Source organism: Molossus molossus, unplaced genomic scaffold, assembly GCF_014108415.1.
Source record: "Molossus molossus isolate mMolMol1 unplaced genomic scaffold, mMolMol1.p scaffold_m16_p_6, whole genome shotgun sequence".
In the NCBI taxonomy this organism is placed as follows: domain Eukaryota; kingdom Metazoa; phylum Chordata; class Mammalia; order Chiroptera; family Molossidae; genus Molossus; species Molossus molossus.
The window spans coordinates 59122876-59143735 of record NW_023425399.1 but is presented as its reverse complement, the minus strand read 5'-3'; the positions used below and the strand labels follow the sequence as shown (position 1 = coordinate 59143735).

General features: G+C 37.2%; 1 protein-coding gene across 7 annotated transcripts in view; it reads left to right on the top strand.

Annotated features, from left to right (window-relative positions):
• The window catches only part of PTPN2 (protein tyrosine phosphatase non-receptor type 2), a 124543-nt gene extending 112214 nt beyond the window's left edge, over positions 1–12329 (top strand). For 5 of the 7 annotated variants that reach the window (XM_036244447.1, XM_036244448.1, XM_036244452.1 and 2 more), the window contains 2 exons: positions 3176–3277; positions 11962–12329. In XM_036244447.1, the coding sequence (XP_036100340.1) occupies positions 3176–3277; positions 11962–11983 (124 nt within the window). In that variant the 3' untranslated portion in view covers positions 11984–12329. Of the gene's footprint in view, positions 1–3175; positions 3278–6865; positions 6985–11961 lie in introns of all 7 variants that reach the window. The other 2 variants (XR_004957037.1, XM_036244449.1) reach the window with 2 other exon arrangements.
• The last annotated feature ends 8531 nt before the right edge of the window (positions 12330–20860 follow it).

Sequence of the window (20860 nt, the reverse complement as noted above, 5' to 3'; positions counted from 1 at the left end):
GCATTGCATTCCCTTCCAGTTTATGGCCTACATTATATAATTATGTAGGAAAACCTGGCCAGGTTCCACTTGGCATGTTATTACATGAACATAATTTCCTTAGATGCAACTGTGTATAAAAAGAATTTATTGAATCGAATTAAGAATAGTCCTTACCTCTCCGGAATTGCATTCTTTAAGTAATGACATCCCTTGGCATTTGTACTGATTCCATTCCTGAAAACATACAAATAGTGCACTTTTGGAAAACCAAAGCCTCTATTTTGTTGTTTTAAATGTGTTCTCAGCCTAGCTAAAACCATAACCAATTTCCCCCAAATCATAAAAATCCTCTTAAACACCTGTATAACAGTATTTAAAGCATAATTATATAACCATGTAACACTGTGTGAGCCCCTATTGGGTTTATATATTATATAGTAAATGACAACACTGGATAAAAATTATAATTTTTTTTTTATACTGCAGTTTTAAAGATTCCTCCAAAATTAGAACCTGGTTGTTGGTGGCCTCCGGCTCCTGGCAGAAGCAAATATGGGGACCCATAAAAGGCTGTCTCCTTGTGTGGAAGCTCTGTATTCTTTCATATATTTTATATATGTTTTGCCTGGACCTAGATGCAACTTAAATTTTTTCACTGGCAGGTTACACACATATTTGTTACAGTGGCTTTTCAATTCAGAGAATTAATTCTGGGTAATAAATTTTTCATGTCACAGCAAATATTAAGAGAGTTTAGAAAGCCGGAGATATCTGTGTATATAATAAGTAAAGGTTTCAAAAGACATTAGAAATATCTTTGTAATAAAGATATTTATGCAAACGGAGCTAAGCAAAATAAAGTCTCACAGTTGCTAATATATTATAAAACAGGAACCAAAATTAGTAGCATAAATTATTTTCTATAAATAAAATGCCATAAGAAAAAAAATAGAAGGGCCCTAGGGAATGAGAAGAGGGAGAATTGAAGAACAGAACTGAAATGAAAAGGACCAGAGAGAAGAGAAGGTTTCTAGGTTAGAGAGGAACAAATTCGAAGAATAGAAAAAAATCATTTTTGCAGAAACAAAGTTGTGCATAGCAGGAGAATATTAGAAAGTTTTTGCGTAGACATGGGTTGTCAGTGCTCTTGAGTATGCATGTAGGAGGGAAATTGTTGGATCATTTGGTAACTGTGTTTAACATTATAGGAACTGCCAAAAAGTTTTCCACAGCAGCTACATCATTTTACATTACCACCAACAATGTCTGAAGGTTCCAGTATTCCAAAGAAATTTAACGTTGGTAAAATAATATATAGCCTATATTCATATTTTTCTAGTTGTCCAAAAAAAGTCCACATAACTTTTAGATATAAACTATATACCATTAATGTTATTCATTTAAAGTATACAGTTTTATAGATTTAGTGTATTTACAGAGTTGTGTAGCCATCACCATAATCTAATTATGGAACATTTTCATGATCCCAATCTCTATAGCTATTTTTTTAAAAATTCAATATCTAATTAAAGATCATGCATTATCCCTGGCCAGTTTTGCTCAGCGGTTAGAGCATTGGCCTGCGGTCCCGAGAGACCCGGGTTCGGGTCCCACTAAGGGCGTGTACCTTGGTTGCAGTTTGTACCCAGCCCTGGTTGGTCGTGCGGGTGGCAGCCACTCAATGTGTCCCTTTCACGTCGATGTTTCTCTCTCTCTCTCTCTCTCTCTCTCTCTCTCTTCCTCTCTCTCCCTCCCACTCTACCTGAACAAAGAATGGAAAAATGTCCTCCGGTGAGGATTTTAAAAAAAAAGATCATGCATTGTATTTGGTTAACATGATTCTTTAGTCTACTTTAATCTGGAACTGTTTGCCACTTTTTTCCCCCTTGCTTGACATTGGCGTCTTTGCAGCTTCTAGATCAGTTGCCTTTTAGAATGCCCCACAATCTGCATTGTTCTGTTTGTTTCTCATTATTAGATTCAGATTAAACATTTTAGCTAGGAAAAAGTTGCCTCTTAAAGTCGGCGTAGTAGACACTGAAAAGGCATTCAAGATTTTTAGTCAAGCTACATTATCAGAGTTATACTTTAGGAAAATTATGGTATTGATATTTAATTTGGAGGAAGGGAGACTGTTTAAGTTTTTGCTGTCATATAGGCAGTAGTAACTTACATGTTGCCTTTTGCTGCTGTTCTTTTTGTAGTACTAGGACCATGTATTTTGGAGATCAAGATATTGTTGGAACAAAAGTTCTGTATTGAATAGGCAAATAGGAGCTGGAAATCTATATGGACAGAGTAATAGGCACTCCCACAACAATATTCATGGATGTATTAAGTTGATGGCTTTTATCAAAGGCCTGTGTCAAAAATTAGATATAAACACAAAAGGGGATTAGATGCTAGGGGACCCACTTGTTTTCTCACTTCTGGCTGTTTAGCAAAGAAAGGAAACTGACAGATACTAGTTCGCATTTCAAGAAAGAAAGTGCCTTGTTTATTATCAGATCCTACTAAAAGTATTTATTAATATAAAACTGTACCCGAAATTGCCACTAAATTATCAGAATAAATCTCTGGACTGTTTAGAATACTGAGGCTTTTTATTCATTTTTGTTTTGAGAAGTTTTTTTTTTTTTTTTTTTTTTTTGGTATGTGCCCCTAGCGGGAACTGAACCCGGGACTCTCTGGTCCACAGGCCAACGCTCTAACCGCTGAGCCAAATTGGCCAGGGCGAGAAGTTTTTTTGTTATTATTTGTTTATTTACTTATTTATTGTTAATCCTTACCCAAGGATATTTTTCCATTTATTTCTAGATAGAGTGGAAGGGGGGTAGGGAGAGAGAGAGAAAGAAACATCAATGTGAAAAAGACATATCAATTGGTTATCTCCCGCATGGCCCTGATCAGGGCTGGGAATCGAACCTGCAACCCAGGTATGTGCCCTTGACCAGGAATCGAACCCAAGACCCTTCAGTCCACGGGCCAACGCTTTAACCTCTGAGCCAAACTGACCAGGGCTTGAGAATTTTTATAAGAGTTTATTTGAGCCAATTTTTTTCTTTTTAAAAAAATTTTGTGTTTGAATGAGTTGAAAATGTGTGGGGGTAAATATTTGAGCTTAGGTCCTCTGTATTAGAGTAATTAGGTCCTGCCAAGCACTTCTTAATCATTTGTTTTTATTTATTCATAGCATTCTACGGAAACGAATTCGAGAAGACAGAAAAGCTAACACAGCTCAGAAGGTGCAGCAGATGAAACAGAGGCTAAATGAGACTGAACGAAAAAGAAAAAGGTGGTTATATTGGCAACCTATTCTCACTAAGATGGGGTTTGTGTCAGTCATTTTGGTTAGCGCTTTTGTTGGCTGGACACTTTTTTTTAGCAAAATGTCCTATAAATAAAACAATTTTGCCCAGTAAGCTTCTGCACTAACAGCTGACAGTGTTGCATTAATCACAAGGATTTTTTTGTTAGCAAACTCATCATACCCTCAAAACAGCAGTAGAATAGACACCAACCAGATAAATGATATATTCGGTCCTCATCCCAAAATACCGAGGTGCTGCCCCCAAATTGTAAACAATGATCTAAAATAAAGATTTTAATGCCTGTTAAAAACTGGTACATTTTGCAACTGTATGCATACACGTTAAGTGTAATATTTCACCTGACCAGATTGAGAAATATCCTTTATCACAAGGTTTTTGAGGTTATCTGGATTTTAACCTGCACTTGATACAAGCAATAAATATTGTGGTTTTATCTACATTATTACTGAAAAGAAAATTACTTTTAAATAATGTGTGTAATGTATAAATGTACTATTGACATGAACATCAATAATTTATATTTTTATCCATTTCAGGGTAAATATATTTTATAAGTATTTAATCTTACTTTTGTAGTTAAATGTGCTTTTTTAGAAAGCTAAATATGAAAAATTTGTTATCATAAAAAAATTGTATGTTGATTCAATTGTACTGGATAAATTTTCATAGAGAAATTTGAGCAGTTAGACCTCTGAGTAAACATTTTTTTAACCATATATATGCATTTCTTTTATGTACAGTTTTTCTAATTTTAAAAAGAAAAACAGAAACAGAAATTTACCCTAAAAATATCTTTGAAAGAAAATTCTCCTTACTAACATAGTTATGCTTACGCTTACTATGACATAAGTAACACAGTTGGTCAAGACTTTGTAAAGAAATTGGTTTCTGTAAAGCCTGTTATTAATACTTTTTATTTTTCATGAAGATGTCAGTATAACTATCCTAATTTATAATTGGGGTAAATCATAACTTAGAAAATAAAATTAAGGAGCAGCATTTTACTGCCACGATTTTAGAATACTAGACTGAAGTTTTGAAATAAAAATATCTAAGTTCTTTCTATTTGAATAAATAGTATGATGATGTACAAACCTTACATTGTCCCTTTAACTTCTTAATATTGGTTAATGAATTTAACTGTTGCTTGAATGGTAGCTTTCTTCAGACCCCAACATTCTATTATGTGTTCAACTTATTTAACTTAAATTTTAAATAGTTGTCATAAATTTAATTGCTAAAATAACATTTCAGTGGTTTTCAAACAATGCTTACTAGATTTTTAAGGGGTCACCAAGAAGTGGTAGGAAAGACTCTAAGCTACCAGCCTGTACTTTCAACTGGACCTCTCTCTCCTCTATCTCTTTTATACACTACATAAGATTTCTGCATGAAGTTTAATTATTTTAAGGAGTCGGTTATAATTTTCAAAACAGTTTGAAAACCATTGGTACAGATAGATGTTTTAATTGATTTGAGTAGCCTTCTGGAATGTGTTAAATTGTGCCACAAGTATGAAAGCAGGAAGTAGGTGGTACTACATATTAAATAAACTTCTGCCTGTGTCCTAAATCAGTATTACTGTGTCCTGTAACCTTTAAATGGAAAAGAGGTAAGAGGGACATTTTTCTCTGTCTGTCTGCATTAAATCTGTGTCCAGGCACCAAGATCTCTGTTTTTAGTTCATTATTGGTTTAAAATCTTTCTTTCCAACTTGCCTTGCTTTGTTAAAATACAGTGTATTAATTCTGTAACTCAGATATGGCTAGAAATATTAAATTTCCATTTGAAGATAGCCTTGCTTTAAACAAAAAGGTGAAGACTTCTTATGTAAAACAAATGTTGATAATGATGCACTCTGACCCAGTGCAGGAGAATGAGTTTCATTGCATTCAGTGTTGCGGCTTTGCTTTTTGTCTCTTTTCTTGTCCATCTGGGTGGTGTTTGTTATAATATATTTTTGAAATTATAGTCAGTGTAGTAAATAGTTGTTGATGAACTCCTGCAATGTTAGTCATCTTACCTCCTCCAAGCAGGTCCTTGAGGACTCTGTGTTAAGTTTTTAACAATAATAATTTTTTTGATGGGTACCGTGTACTAATTACTGAAAATATGTGGCAATGTACTGTGGTACCTATGGTCGTCATCCTGACCCCTTATTGAATGAGGCGTTCTAGTCAGAGAGAAGGAAATAGACATGGCTCCTGCCTTTTCAGGTAACAACCTGAGGGAAAAGTTACTAATCCATGATGGGTTCTACATGTTTACAAAATTTGCATGTCCTTAGGTCTTCATAGTATTTTCTAATTATAGCAGATATTAAAAGTCAATTGTACAGTTTGACTTTAATGAAGTAGAATTATTTTTAATAGGTTAACGAAGAAGATATTTTTATTTAATTTAGTTTTTAATTCTCACCTGAGGATATTTTTCCATTTTTCCTCAGGTAGAGTGGGAGGGAGGGGGAGAGAGAGAGAGAAACATCAATGTGAGAGAGACACATTGACTGGCCGTCTGCCGCACAGGGGTGAACCAAGGTATGTGCCCTTGACTGAAATCAAACCCACAACACATTGGTCCAAGGTCAGATGCTCTAACCACTAAGCCAAACCAGCCAGGGCAAAAAGAAGATATTTTTAAAGCTAGAGGTTTTATTATTTACATTAAGAAAAGCCCTGGCCAGTTTGGCTCAGTTGTTGGAGTGCTGGCCCTCAGACCAAAGAGTCACGGGTTTGATTCCTGTCAAGGGCCACGTACCTCAGTTGCGGTTTGATCCCTGGCACCGGTTGGGGTCATGTGGGAGGCAACTAATCGATGTGCCTCTCTCACATCGATATCCCCCCCCCCGACACACACACACACACACACATTCTGAATGAAGATAAATGGGAAAATACCCTCTGGTGAGGATTTTTTTAAAAAGGATATTTGCAATAATATTCAGTTCATTTGTGTTTATATTTATCCCTGCTGATAAACTGACAGGGCCTTTGGTTCAATGCCAGCTTCTCTAGTTACACCAACTGGGCATACACTTGTTTTCAAGTTTCGCCCAGTATTTTATGCTATCTTACACTGATTTTTATCTATGCTTGTACATATATAATATGTAAAAATATAATCCTCCATATATCATTTATTTATATGTAAAATTAAAATACCCTTTATCTGAATTCTTAGAGGGTTAAAAAATGTAATAGATAATTTCAGAATGATATGAAGACCATTTCTCATGTTTAGAGAATATTTTATATATTAGCTCTGTCCTTTTCTATCTTTTTGGTCCATTTCACTGTGTATTAGTATATCTACCAAGGAAGGAACAAGAAAAGAGAAAGGAAGTAGAAAACTTGTTGATTTAAAAAACAAAAAGTAGCTCTGCTTAACAGGTATGTCAGAGGAAGGAGTTGTAACTCTTAATTTTATGTACACTTGTTTTATATAAATTAGAATTGATGGTGTGAATAAAAAAAATACATATTGGTTTAAAAAATAGTTTATGACATGGAGCAGTCATTCCGTTTTAATCTCAATTCCTTCTTTGTTTTCAGCATCAATTCAAAGTGATGGTTGCTACCATTTATTGATCGTTTACTGTGTGCCAAGCACTGTACTAAGCACTTTTCATATGTTATATTATCCTATTTAATCCTCACAACAAGCTTTTGAGGTAGGTGGTGCTATTATTAAGCCATAATCAGCCTGAGACTTTACATTTCTACATTCTTTCATGGTGCTATCTTTGAAAAGTCTCATGTGTATAGTTTATTTTAGAATTAGGTAACTCTCAATGAAAATTTAACCTTGTGCAAATCATTTCCCTCTTAGAAAAATGTCTCTTATTAGATTCTATATAAACACAGACCAGAACCTGATTATATTAGAAATATTTTTATTAACCATTATACACTCTTATTTTAATGACAACCTAAATTTCCAAAGTGCTTGCCTGGTTATGATACAGATTTTAAAATCTAATTGTCCTTGATTTTTACTTTCAGATACAAATCTTACAGATTTTCTTTAAATGTAGTTTATTGTAAGTCTAATGCTTTTTATGTATATCATCTATTTCTGTGTTCAGGCAAGAGTCTAGGAATTAACACCTGTCAACATTGATTTATTTTTTCTTCCAGTGAGTCCACATGGGTTTGTCAGTGGGGTAGAGTGTGGATCTCTCAATCTGCTGCACACTAGCAGAAGGTGGAGGGTGACCGAGGTTAGAATTTGATGCATTGATCCTGATCTGGAACTAAGAGCAGAAATGTTTGTTCTGTGCTCCTGTGTTCTCATTTCTACATGAGCAGCGAATTAAGTTTCTTTTACTTGTTTAGGCCCTGGCCAGTTTAACTCAGGTTAGAGCATCGGCCCACACACCAGAGAGTTCTGGGTTCGGTTCCTGCTAATGGCATGTACCTCCGTTGCAGTTTGTCCCGGCCCCGGTTGGGGTTGTGTGGGTGGCAGCCACTCGATGTGTCTCTCTCACATCGATGTTTCTCTCTCTCTTCCCCCCTCTCTCCTCCCGCTCTATCTGAAGATAACTGCAAAAATGTCCTCAGGTGAGGATAAAAAAGGAGGGAGGGAAGGAGGGAGGGAGGGAGGAAGGAAAGGAAAGGAAGGAAACCCTTGTTTGGCTTTGACTTACTTAGATGGTAGGAGCACAAAATCTTATAGATAAAATTTTGAAAAATAGAAACACTGTTTTTCACATAATAAAATGAAATTCTCCTGACTTAAAATACAGCCCTAGCCAGTTTGCCTCAGTGGTTGAGCATCGCCCCATGGACCAGAGAGTCCTGGGTTCGGTTCCCGCTAGGGGCATGTGCCACCAAAAAAAAAAAAAAAAATACAGGTCTTAGTCATAAGGATAATTTATTCCAGAGTTGACCTGTTTCTTCAATTGTTTCCCCTAGTTCATTTGTTTGGATTTGATTCCATTTTTTCCTTATACCTATCTTCAGAACACTTTATGGGACAGCATTCCCAACAACCCCTACAACAATGGATGTGTTAGAAATTCCAGCCATCTGTTGTTTTATTGAATATGTGTAAGTGATAACATGCCTTGCTGGGAAGAAATTCAGGTCCACAGTGTTTGTTCCACCCAGGTATCCTGTACTCACTGGCTATATTCCTTGTACCTGGCTATAATGAAGCCATTTCATTGTTCATCCAGATTTGGGAATTTAAGCTTTTAAGATCTGCAAATTTTATGCTACCCACTTAGTGTTCTGAAGAAAAACCTTCTAGGGAAATGGTATGAGTTTGGTTATCTCATTTTTCCCTCAACAGTAGGAATATTGACCACATTCAGATTGCTTCAAGAACAGCTCTGAGCAATTCTGCACAAGTGTGTTCTCTCAACACTCTTCAGAGAAAGAGTTATCTCCTTTGGCTACTGGATTCTAGAAACTTCTTTGGGGAGAATTTTTCCTCACAGTCAATGCTGATCCTTTTGTATGCTGTTTACTCCATCACAGCACATTGTCATATGTAAGCAGCGGATCAGACGAAGCCACTGATTGGTTTGAGAGGCTTTGTCTTGATCGGTAACAGCCTGAACAACTTATAGTGAAAACATTTAAGAGTTCTGACCATCTCTGTGTGGTCCATTGGGAGAATGGAAAGTTCAACTTTTTAAACTCTTTCTATATTGGTTTTATCATTTTGAATGGAATATGAGAATTATGGGAATTAGGATATTACAGAGTTGATTTTAATATTGTCTGGTTTTCCATTACATAGTATGTTTGAGGAAGCTATAAGGAGAATTGCTTAGGAAATTGTCTTCTTTATAGAAACCATCTCTTAAAGAAAACCCAATTCTTTCTTGGTGCTCTAAGTTGACATAGATGGTTTAGAGACATGATGGTGTTGATAGTTCAAACTTCTACTATAAAAAAAGTTATTTTGAATTTGATGAATTCAGGAGAGGGAAACGAGGTAAGTTAATTTTGTTTATAAGGCAATACTTTACTCACCTTAGAGAAGTTTTTATTATTTTGGTAACAAAACTATTTGGGTGCAGTTTTGATTTTCTGTTACTTCAGGTGTGGAGCCTGCTTGGGAAGATTTTACTCTCTAAAAACCCAGGTCTTATATCCATTCCACTGTTAGGACAGTTGGCAGTATATGAAGGCTACTTGTCCAGAGGAAGCACCAAGTGGGCTAATTCCCCTTGATGTGTTTGAAATGATTTTATTTTTGTCTTGTTAAATAAAATAGTGAAAAATGATTCAGATGAACTTTATTCCCCTTCCCTAAAATGAAGTCTGTTTGTCTTTCAGGTCTTGCAAATAGTCCTTTTTTTTTTTTTTAATCTTCACCCAAGGACATTTTTCCATTGGTTTGTTCAGATAGAGTAGGAGGGAGAAAGAGAGAGAGAGAGAGAAACATTGACGTGAAGGGGACACATCGAGTGGCTGCCACCCACATGACCCAACTAGGGCCAGGGACAAACTTCAACTGAGGTATGTGCTCTTAACGGGAACCAAACCTGGGTCTCTCTGGACCACAGGCCGATGCTCTAACAGCTGAGCCAAACTGGCCAGGGCCAAATAGTCTTTTAAAATAATTAACATTCTCGTTGATTTCATCTTGTTTTCTTGTCCTGCATAAAAATACTTACAAAGAAAAAAATAAGTGAATTTTTAGAAACACTGTCAGTGTTTTTGTTACTTTTTTAAATATGTTTTTATTAATTTTTTTGAGAGAGAGAGAGAGAAACATCAATGTGACAGAGAAACATTGATCAGCTGCTTCCTGCATGCCACCTACTGGGGATTAAGCCCACAACCTGGACATGTGCCCTGACCGGGAATGGAACCCCAGGACCTTTCAGTCCATGTGACGATGTTTAATCCACTGAGCCAAACTGGCTGGGCTGTCAGTTTCTTTTAGTTGTTGTAAATGGTAGTTTTTCTTGGTAAGTGTACCTTTAATACCCAGTTGGGGAAGACAACATTGTATATTGAATACCTCCAGTTCTGCCAATCGGTTTAAGTACATAATCTAAATTTAACCCCCATAATACCTCTTCTAGATACATTGCATTACCCCTATTTTGAGGTAATAGACCAAGTCAAAGAATAAGTACCTTGTACAAGATTGCTCAGCTGGTACATGACAGCTGAGATTCAAACTCCAATCTTTAGAATTCCATTAACTCCAGGCCTCATAATATTTCCATTATGTCACACTGACTCTGATGTTATGCAATATTTAAATCAGATATTTAGATGGGAAAACATTAGATACCTACTTTTACTTGTTAAAATGTAAAGTAACCCTCTATTAAGAGAAAGTTTTTCCCTCCAAAAAAACTTGTGAAACAGTTTGAACTACCACTGGACCAGAGGAATACTGGAACATCAAAATAGTCTCTAAACCATTATTTTATTCACTTTGGTTGGATTAAGTTCTTTTGTTTCAGTGAACAGTATTCTGAATGTGTGGGAAATATGTATTTTGTAGCAGTCAGAATCAATAGTACCTTTCCTTAAACCACTTGGGTTCAGCGTTCTCTTGAACCCTGCAATAAGCAGTCATAGTAGTTTTTGTGACCCACAGACATCTAATGAGAATGTTTACTTGATGAGCTCACATTTCTCTGTCAGTGTTGGAAAATCAGAGAAAGCAGGTATTCAGAACACCAAGGTGCTTGGTACTGTTCTTCTTTCCTTCAGTAGAAGAAGCCAGTAGTCAAGAGAAGGGCCACTCATGGTATTTTGACTAAATATTTTGGATAAATATGTGGATGTGGCATATATTTCCTGTTTATGTATGTGGGATACAATAATGACAAGTACTTAGATTTTGGGGTGTTTTTTTTTTGTAGTGAGAGAAGTTGGGGGAAGAATGGAAATACCACTTATCTGAAAAGTCTGGCCATTTGCAAACATTGTGAAATAACATCAAAAATTTAACTGCCCCTAAAATAGTTATTTCATCTGTATATTGCTTGTTTAAACTCTCATTTATTTTTACTTTTTGGCATTAAAATACAATAAATCAATTACTTTATGTCTGTGTTTTCTTTTATATTGATAGTAACTAAATTGTATCACCAATTTATATTGCTATAATCATTAGTATTATCTTCAGGACAAAAAAGCATGCTGCTAACAACAGTCCATGATTTAAAGATATAAGCCAACTTTATGTTCAGACATTACATTCATAATATTTTTAGCAGTATGATACAGTGGCTGTCCAAATTGGGTTACACTTTTTAAATGAATGCCAAAGTATTGGTAAGTCTAGCACATAGATAAATCTTGCTAAACTGTTGTGGGTACATTTTTTAAAAACCTGTGTCTGTTCAGTATCTCACTTGGAGGTCATTTCTTCAGTAATACAGAAAGACCCAAAAAATTCATAGTTAGTAATTCTTAAAAAACATTGTGAGTTATGGTGCTTTAATATGAGTCTACCTCACACCACCAATTCTGTTTGAAAATCTAGCATTTAAGCAATTTTACCAAGATAACAGTAAAGCACTTAGTATGGTTGAATGTGATATGTTGGAATGTTTTTGGTTGCCTTTTTAGTTCATTGTTAGTCCTTTTATGTTTGTGTGTATATCTATGTACGTCTGTGTGTTTGGTAAATACGAATTGAATAGATGACTTCTTATTTTATGTTTTAGGCCAAGATTGACAGACACCTAAATATTCATGACTTGAGAATATTCTGCAGCTATAAATTTTGAACCATTGATGTGCAAAGCAAGACCTGAAGCCCACTCCGGAAACTAATGTGAGGCTTGATAAACCTATAGATTGCCTCACATTTGTCTGTTTACAAAGTAAACTTTACATCCAGGGAAAGAAGAGCACCACCAGCAGAAGACTTTGCAGAACCCTCTAATTTGATGTATTGTTAAGTTTTTTAATGCGTGTATGAAATGTGGAAAGATGTAAAAGAAATAAATTAGGAGAGACTACTTTGTATTGTACTGCCATTCCTACTGTATTTTTATACTTTTTGGCAGCATTAAATATTTTTAATAAATAGACTATGTTGGTTTGTGTGCATTATCTTAGGACAACTCTACTTCAAATAATGTTTTCTTGAGGATTTACTCTCAAATTTTTATAGCTAACAGTTGACATTTAAATTGAAATTGGTTCATAACCCTGCTCATTTGCTTCTTAAGATTTTTTTTTAGGTACCCTTCAGTAGTCTATCAATACAGGTTAGGTAAAAACAATACAAGAGCCCTGGCCAGTTTGGCTCAGCGGTTAGAGCGTCGGCCTGCGGTCCGGAGAGACCCTGGTTCGGTTCCCGCTAAGGGCACGTACTTCGGTTGCAGTTTGTCCCCGGCCCTGGTTGGTCGCGTGGGTGGCAGCCACTCGATGTGTCCCTTCACATCGATGTTTCTCTCTCTCTCTCCCGTCCTCTCTCTCCTTCCCACTCTATCTGTACAAAAAATGGAAAAATATCCTCGGGTGAGGATAAAAAAAAAAAAAAAAAAACAATACAAGAAAAGTTATATTACTTTGTTATTTGGCAAAATATTAATATGGATAATGGTATTAATTTCAAATAAGTACAGCAACCCAAAACAGTTTCTTTGTTTTTTGTATGTTTGTTTTTATTGATTTTTTTTTTTTGAGAGAGAAACATCAATCAGCTGCCTTCTGCATATCCCCTAGCAGGGATCAAACCCACAACCCCGGGCATGTGCCCTGACCAGGAATCAAACCTCTGACCACTTGGTGCATGGGTTGATATCAGCTCAACCACAGAGCCACTCCAGCTGGGCTACCAATGCAGTTTTTTTTAAAAAAATGTATTCATCTAACACAATATTCTATTAGATGTTGTGTTTTTTCCCAAACATTTCCTGTGATAAAGAGACCAACAATTCTTTCCTGAGTGAGGCTTTTGACTTCTTCACCATCTAATTTCCCAACTAAGTGATTGGTTTGAGCTATGTATCTTTAGTCAGTTGTCAAGTTACCAGTGATTTTCTTGTCCAAAGATAAACCTCTATCACATAAGCATCACCTTCACAGTATAACAACTCAATTGTTTTTGTTTTGCCAACTGAAAGTTTTATAATACTGTTTATTGAATACGCCTTTTAAAAACTTGGTAAACTTATGTTCTTTTTACCTTGTTTTTCAGGGTTCTTAGGTCTATTTTAGGAGTAAGCAAACTATTAGCCCCTGCTAAATCTTCCCTAAAGAATGCATTAGAAGTTTATTATACCACAAAGTAGTACAGCAAAGATAATCCATTATTTCAACAAAGTTTGAAAGAATTTGCTGCACTCAACTAATATTTCCTTCCCATATTTACCCCACTAGCATATGACTTTCTCTTATATTACTCCAGAAAGGACTAAGGTCATCATAGCTCATACTGTAGCCAAATACAGTTGGAACTCTTCATTTCTACTTTTTATGACTTGATGGTGATATTAAGAACTCCATTGAAGCTTTCTTCTTAAGACTCAGACCTCTGGATTGTCTGTCTCAATCCTTTGCATCTCTCTTTCTCTCTTCTCTCATGCACACACACACACTTAACATGAGCTGTATCCTCAACAAAATTTTAAATATACACTATATTGTTGTTGACTATAGTTACAATGTTGTACAGAGCTCTAGGCTTTCTCATGTGGCTTAACTGAAATTTTATGCCTATTGATTAGTAAGTTTCATTCCCCACCCCCACCCCCACCCCGGTGCCCAGGCCCTGATCACTACCATTCTATTTTTGGATTCTATGAATTGGACTATTTTAAACGTTTTTTATTGACTTTTAGAGGGAGAGGAAGGGAGACAAAGAGAAACATAGATGTGAGAAGGAGACATCCATCTGCTGCCTCTTGCACAGCCCTTGTCGGGGATCGAGCCCAAAACCCTGGCATGTTCCCTGACTGGGATTCAAATCAGCAATCTTTCAGTGCACGGGACGAGGCCAACCAACAGAACCACAGCAGTCAGGGCTGAATTAGACTGTTTTAGATGCTTTATGTAAGTGGAATCATCCACTATTTGACTTTCTGTGACTAGCTTGTTTCACTTAGTGTAGTACTTTTAAGGGTCATCCATGTTTTCGCATATTGTGAATTTCCTTTTATAGGGCTGAATAGTATTCCATTATGTGCATATACCACATTTTCTTTTTTTTTTTAATCCTCACCCGAGGACATTTTTCCATTTTTTGTTCAGGTAGAGTGGGAGGGAGAGAGAGGAACAGAGAGAGAGAGAGAAACATCGATGTGAAAGGAACACATCGAGTGGCTGCCACCCGCACGACCGACCAGGGCCGGGGACAAACTGCAACCAAGGTACGCGCCCTTAGCGGGAACCAAACCCGGGTCTCTCAGGACTACAGGCTGACGCTCTAACTGCTGAGCCAAACCGGCCAGGGCACACATTTTCTTTATCAGTAGACTTTTATTTCCACATCTAGATTATTGTGAATAGTGCTGCAACAAACAGGAGTGCTAATACCTCTTTGAGATCCTGATTTTGAATCTTTTGGCTAAATACCCAGAAGTGGGATTGCTGAATCATATGGTGGTAGTATTTTTAATTTTTTGAGGAATACTGTTTTTCATAAGAGCTGTATCATTTTACATTCATACCAACAGAGTGCAAGGAGTCTAATTTCTCCAGATCCTTGCCAACACTGTCTCTTGCAGTTTTGATAATAGCCATCCTGACAGGTATAAGGTGGTATCTGATGGTTTTTGTTGGCATTTCCTGATTATCTGTCACATTGAGCATATTTTCCTATGCCTATTTGCAAATAACATATTTGCCCATTTGTATTTCTTCCTTAGACAAAGATCTATTCATGTTCTTTGCCCTTTAATGGGTTAATAGTTTTTGCTGTTGAGTTATGGGAGTTTCTTATATATTTTGAGACTAACCCTTTATCAGATAATATGGTTTGCAAATATTTTCTCCAATTCAGTAAGTAGGTTGCCTTTTCATTCTGATTGTGTTTCTTCTGCCTGAATATTAGAGTTCCCAAGGACTCCATCTTTAGGCCTTTTATTTTATTTTATTTTTTAAATATGTTTTTATTGATTTGTTAGACAGAAGGGTAGAGATAAAAACATCAATGAGAGAGAACATTGATTGGCTGCCTCCTGCACGCCCCGCACTGGGGATCAAGCCCACAACCTGGGCATGCGCCCTGACCAGGAATCAAACTGGGACCTCTCAGTCCATTGGACAATGCTCAGTCCACTGAGCCACACTGACCGGACTGGGCCTTTGATTTTAATTTTAATGCACTTAACTTTGAAGGGACTCATCTTTGCCCGGATCTTTAATACCCCTGTGCTGTTATATGCAACTCCTTCAACTTGTAGCCACATGACACTTCTGAGTTTTAAACCATATGTCCTGTTGACAGATATTTCTTTTTTTTTTTTTTATAGTTCTCTCTACATGGATTATCATTTTTATCCTTTTTTTCTATTACATCCATTCTTTTCTATTTTTTTTCTCTTTATTGAATTTATTGGGGTGACACTAGTTAACAAGATTATACAGGTTTCAGGTCACGGTTCCACAAGACATCATCTGTACACTGTATTGTGTGTTCACCACCCCAAGTGACAGATATTTCTTAAGCACAATGAGTTTATTCAGAAACAACAAAGAATGCAATTTTGGTGGTCTAATGGTGAACCATGTGTAATTCCAGAGAGACAAAGGAGAGTAATGCTCTTTTATGGACTTGGTAGGGCTGTTGTAAGCAGAGTTCATTGGAGGAGATTGAAAGTTCATAGTATAGTGACTTTGGTGGCTAACTATGGCAGTCTCCATTAGCTGAGCTGTACTGGGCAAGGAGGAACCTTTTCTTCTGCAGAGGTAGTATAGTAATATCACTTCCTATTGGAGATGCAAGGTACATCTCTTCCTGTTGGGGTCAGTAGTGCACATTAAGTGCATTAGAATTCTAGCCTCCCAACTCCATTTCTGTTCATTATTTTTTCACATTTCCCCTTTTTGATCAAGATTGTTCTCCAAAAGCATCACAGAAAGTATTGCTGATTGAGTCTAGATAAAATAGAGACTTCTGTGAATTTCAAATCTTCACCTTCTGGTCACCAGATAGTGCACAGGTACAATCAGGGTTAGGTGTTTTCTCTAGATGTGTCCAATAAATGCAGGGGTCTATTTCCTGGAGTTTGGTGGCACCAGGGTTGGTTAGCACTACCCGATAGGTTGAAGAGGGTCTTTCTGGATTTGTCTTCTTCAATACACCTAATCTCCAAGTTGCAAAGTGTGTTGCTTAAGGTCTTTATCTCCCTGAGAATACTGTGAAAAGATTGCTGTACAAGGACAATTTTGATAGAAGCAATTAGGTCTTTATAATATTGAAGTATATCTCCTTTTATCAGTTGTGGATCAGAAGGGGCAGGGGCCAGGTGCTTTGGGCACCCCATGACTATCTTAAAGGGTAAGAATTTGAGTTTCAAGTAGGGTGGATCTGAGATTTAGAAGCATCAACAGCAGTGCTTTTGGCCAATATATTTATTTATTGTTTTAGATAAACATTTTTTTATTCCACTTATTTATGCATTTATTGGCTGATTTTTATATGTATCCTAATCAAAAATCAAACTCACAACCTTGGCCTATGGGGATGATGCTCTAACCAACTGAGCTACCTAATCAGGGCTTGGCCAAAGTATTTAGCGGGTTTCTACATACTTTGCCAATTAAATTTTAATCATCCTGTATGCTCAACTAAACCTGAGGATTGATGATGGTAAGCACAATGAAAGTGTTGTAAAACCAGCCAAACAACACAGACTTGTCAAAGCCCTTGACCAGTAACGTGGATTCCCCCTTCACTCTCAAGTGCAAGAGTGGGGTTCCTCAGGCAGGGGTAGTCTTTTCCAAAAGGACTTTAGCCACAGAAGAGTCAGTAGACTTTCTACAAGGGAAAGCTTTAGTCCAATGAAAAAACACAGATCATGACTAAAACATATTCATATCGGTGAGATGGAGAAAGCTGTATGAAATCCATTTGCCAAACCTCAAATGGTCCATTAGTCAATTTAAAATATCTGGGAGCTGGGCAAACAGACTTCTCTGGGTTGTACGTGAGACAAGCAGGACAAGTGAGGTGGGCACTTTTTGCAGCCTTATTAACATTTTACCCCCACTATAGATTTATGAATACTATCATGTGTCAGTGGACCAGTGGATTTAATGCATGTGTAGTAGTTATGAATGTGAATTTTAGTCTTCAGTACAACTAGGTTGTTAATTTGGCCTGAATCAGATCTTTCTCTTTTAGTCAAACCAACAATTGTTGGGTTTCCAATTTTTTTTTTTTTCTTTTCTGAGGCCAATTGTTGGGCTCCTCTAGCCAGTTTTTCTGTTAACAATGTAGGAAAATATCCCTCTAAACCAGTAGTTCTCAACCTTCCTGATGCCACAACCCTTTAATACAGTTCCTCATGTTGTGGTGATCCCCCCAACCATAAAATTATATATGTTGCTACTTCATAACTGTAATTTTGCTACTGTTATGTCTTAGACAACCCCTGTGAAAGGGTCGTTCAACCCCCAAACGTGTCGCAACCCACAGGTTGAGAACCGCTGCTCTAGACCATGACAGTTTTGACTGCTGTTGTTTCTTTTAAGGGCAGAATTCCTTGCAGAAATGTCAGCAGGGTGATTTCCCTTAGCTTCCAGAGAGTCAAGTTTAGAATGTTCTGGGATCTTAATAATAGCTAAAGCAGCCAGTAAAAGTATAGCATCCATCCCCGGCTGGGTAGCTCAGTTGCATAAGTAAGTGGAACAACAGCCCTGGCCGGTTTGGCTCAGCAGTTAGAGCGTCGACCTGCGGTACAGAGAGACCCGGGTTCGGTTCCCGCTAAGGGCACGTACCTCGGTTGCAGTTTGTCCCCGGCCCTGGTTGGTCGTGCGGGTGGCAGCCACTCGATGTGTCCCTTCACATCGATGTTTCTCTCTCTCTCTCTTCCTCTCTCTCCCTCCCGCTCTATCTGAACAAAAAATGGAAAAATGTCCTCGGTTGAGGATAAAAAAATAAAATAAAAGGCTCAGCGGTTAGAGCGTCGACCTGCGGTACAGAGTAAGTGGAACAACAATTTGACGTCTCTCTCAACCCCTCCTCTCCTCTCTCTCTCTCTCTCAAATCAATTAAAAAAACAAAAACACTAAAGGAACTTTATAAACAACAACAAAGGATAGCATCCAATCATTCCTGAATGTACAGGCCATTTCCACTGGAAGTAATGAAGCCACATTGCTTCCACAACGTTGGATAACCATGAGCATATCTACTATCAATATAAATGTGGGCAGTTTTGCCCTTGGCTGGGGTGCAGGCCTGTGTTAAGCACCCTTTGGCCTCTGGGTTTTCTCTCAGCTAAAATAGGAGTATTACAGGGACTAGTACAAGAGATCATGAGGCCCTGAGTCTTGTAATCTATTATGGACTTTATACCTTGAAGGTCTTCTGCATTTATGGGCTTTTGATTCATTCTGGGAAGAGGTTCTGAGGGGTCTTAGAACCCTTTTGGGAGAAAGAAATTCCAACATGTTACTTTTCTAAGAAGTTTTAGCCTAAAAACTGAATATAGGTGGGGGAACTAAGGAGAAAAGGGTGAATATCTCTCAGAAGTTCCCACTATTTGAATTGTTATAAGGACTCTGAGATATAGGGGCTACTTTATAGCAGCGGGGTTGAGTGCTGGGAGTGTGGCTCAATAAGGACACAGATTCATTCCTAATCTGGAGAGTGATTTCTCCAAGCATTTTAAGAGGGACTGGCAAGAGCCCCTGTAGCTTCTCAGAGCCCCATCATTGGGAATAAGGAAGACATTGGAAGGGCTAGTTAGAAGGCTGAAGGGGTTGAAGCACTCAACTTTGTGACAACCTCTTTTCAATGTCCTGGTTCATTGCAGAAATAGCAGAAACTATGAGGTTTTTGGTTTTGTATAGGGACCTTCATTTACCAGAGTTGAAAATTAAGAATTTTAGCAGTTTTTCTTTCAGGTGACTCATGTAGGGTGTGAGAAAGATGATTTTTCAAATTGGCCAAATCTAGAGTGGACATGGTCTCCTGTCCCATCCTGGTCCATTTAACTAAAAGCGAAAGATCTCAATTCAGTCAGTTGAGTAGAACCAACATCTAAAGGAAAACCAGAATTTTTTTTTGAAAACAATTTGAAGTACAATAGTCATGAACAAGTTCACCAGACTTTTGTAAGCAAGCATAAACTTTGTTCCAATCACAGGCTTTGGGAGAGCCTAGGAGATGCCTGATCATATAACAAATTAGGATTACAACTGTAAGTGGCTACCCAATTCTTAGTAAAAGATTGTTGTAATGCAGCCAAGAGTTTCTACTACTTTCTTATTTATTTATTTATTTATTTATTTATTTATTTATTTATATTTTTTTTGTTACAGATATTTTACCTTTTTTACCCCATTGGCACCCCCCTTCCCACCCCACCCCCGCCCCGTCCCCGGCTTAGTTGTCCATGTCCATTGGTCATGCATACATGCATATAAGTTCTGTGGTTTATCTCTTCCCACCCCCCCCACCCCCTCTTCTGACGGATGTCAGTCTGTGCCCTACTTCCATGTTTCTGGGTCTACTGTATTCCTCAGACTGTTATGTTCATTATATTCCATATATAAGTGAGATCATGTGGTATTTGTCTTTTTCTGCTTGGCTTATTTCACTTAGGATAATACTTTCCAGGTCCCTCCATGTCGTCTCAAAGGATAAGAGATCTTTCTTTCTTAACGCTGCATAGTACTCCATTGTGTATATGTACCACAGCTTTTTATTTTTTATTTACTTTTTATTTATTTATTTATTTTTATTTTTTTGTTACAGATATTTTACCTTTTTTACCCCACCCCCGCCCCATCCCCGGCTTAGTTGTCCATGTCCATTGGTCATGCATACATGCATATAAGTTCTGTGGTTTATCTCTTCCCACCCCCCCACCCCCTCTTCAGTTTCTACTACTTTCTACCAAAAATTTTTTGTATTGACCCATTCAAAATAAATGTATTCTACTGTATAAGTTTTAATCTGTCATCCAGCTTTGAAATGCAAAAATGAACTTCCTTCCATAGGAAGGTAGAAAATTTAAAAGATATATTAAGTATGGAGATATATAGTAGATGACTATTAGAGATATGGAATAATGTTAGTGGCAGTATTGAACAAAGGGGAAATCACATTGATGAAGGAAAAATTATTGGTGTTAATTAGCAAGAATGTGTAAACTTGGTAAAATTAGGAAAATTAGCACTTTGTGAAGAGAACAAACTGAGGCACTGAAGAAAGTGGAAATAGAAGAATCAACTCCCTCTCAAAGTTTAGGAGAGAGAGGAGCAGGTGCAAGGAGAGGCCTCATGATGAAGAAGGCTCACTGAGCCCTGAAAGACCATCATCCCTGAGTTCCCAGCCAAGCCATACTGCCATTTCTATGGCAGTTTACAGTGCCTGTCTAGAGACAACTCAATGGGCTGAAAGAGACAGAGGCATAGCGCAGAAAATCAAATGAGACATGG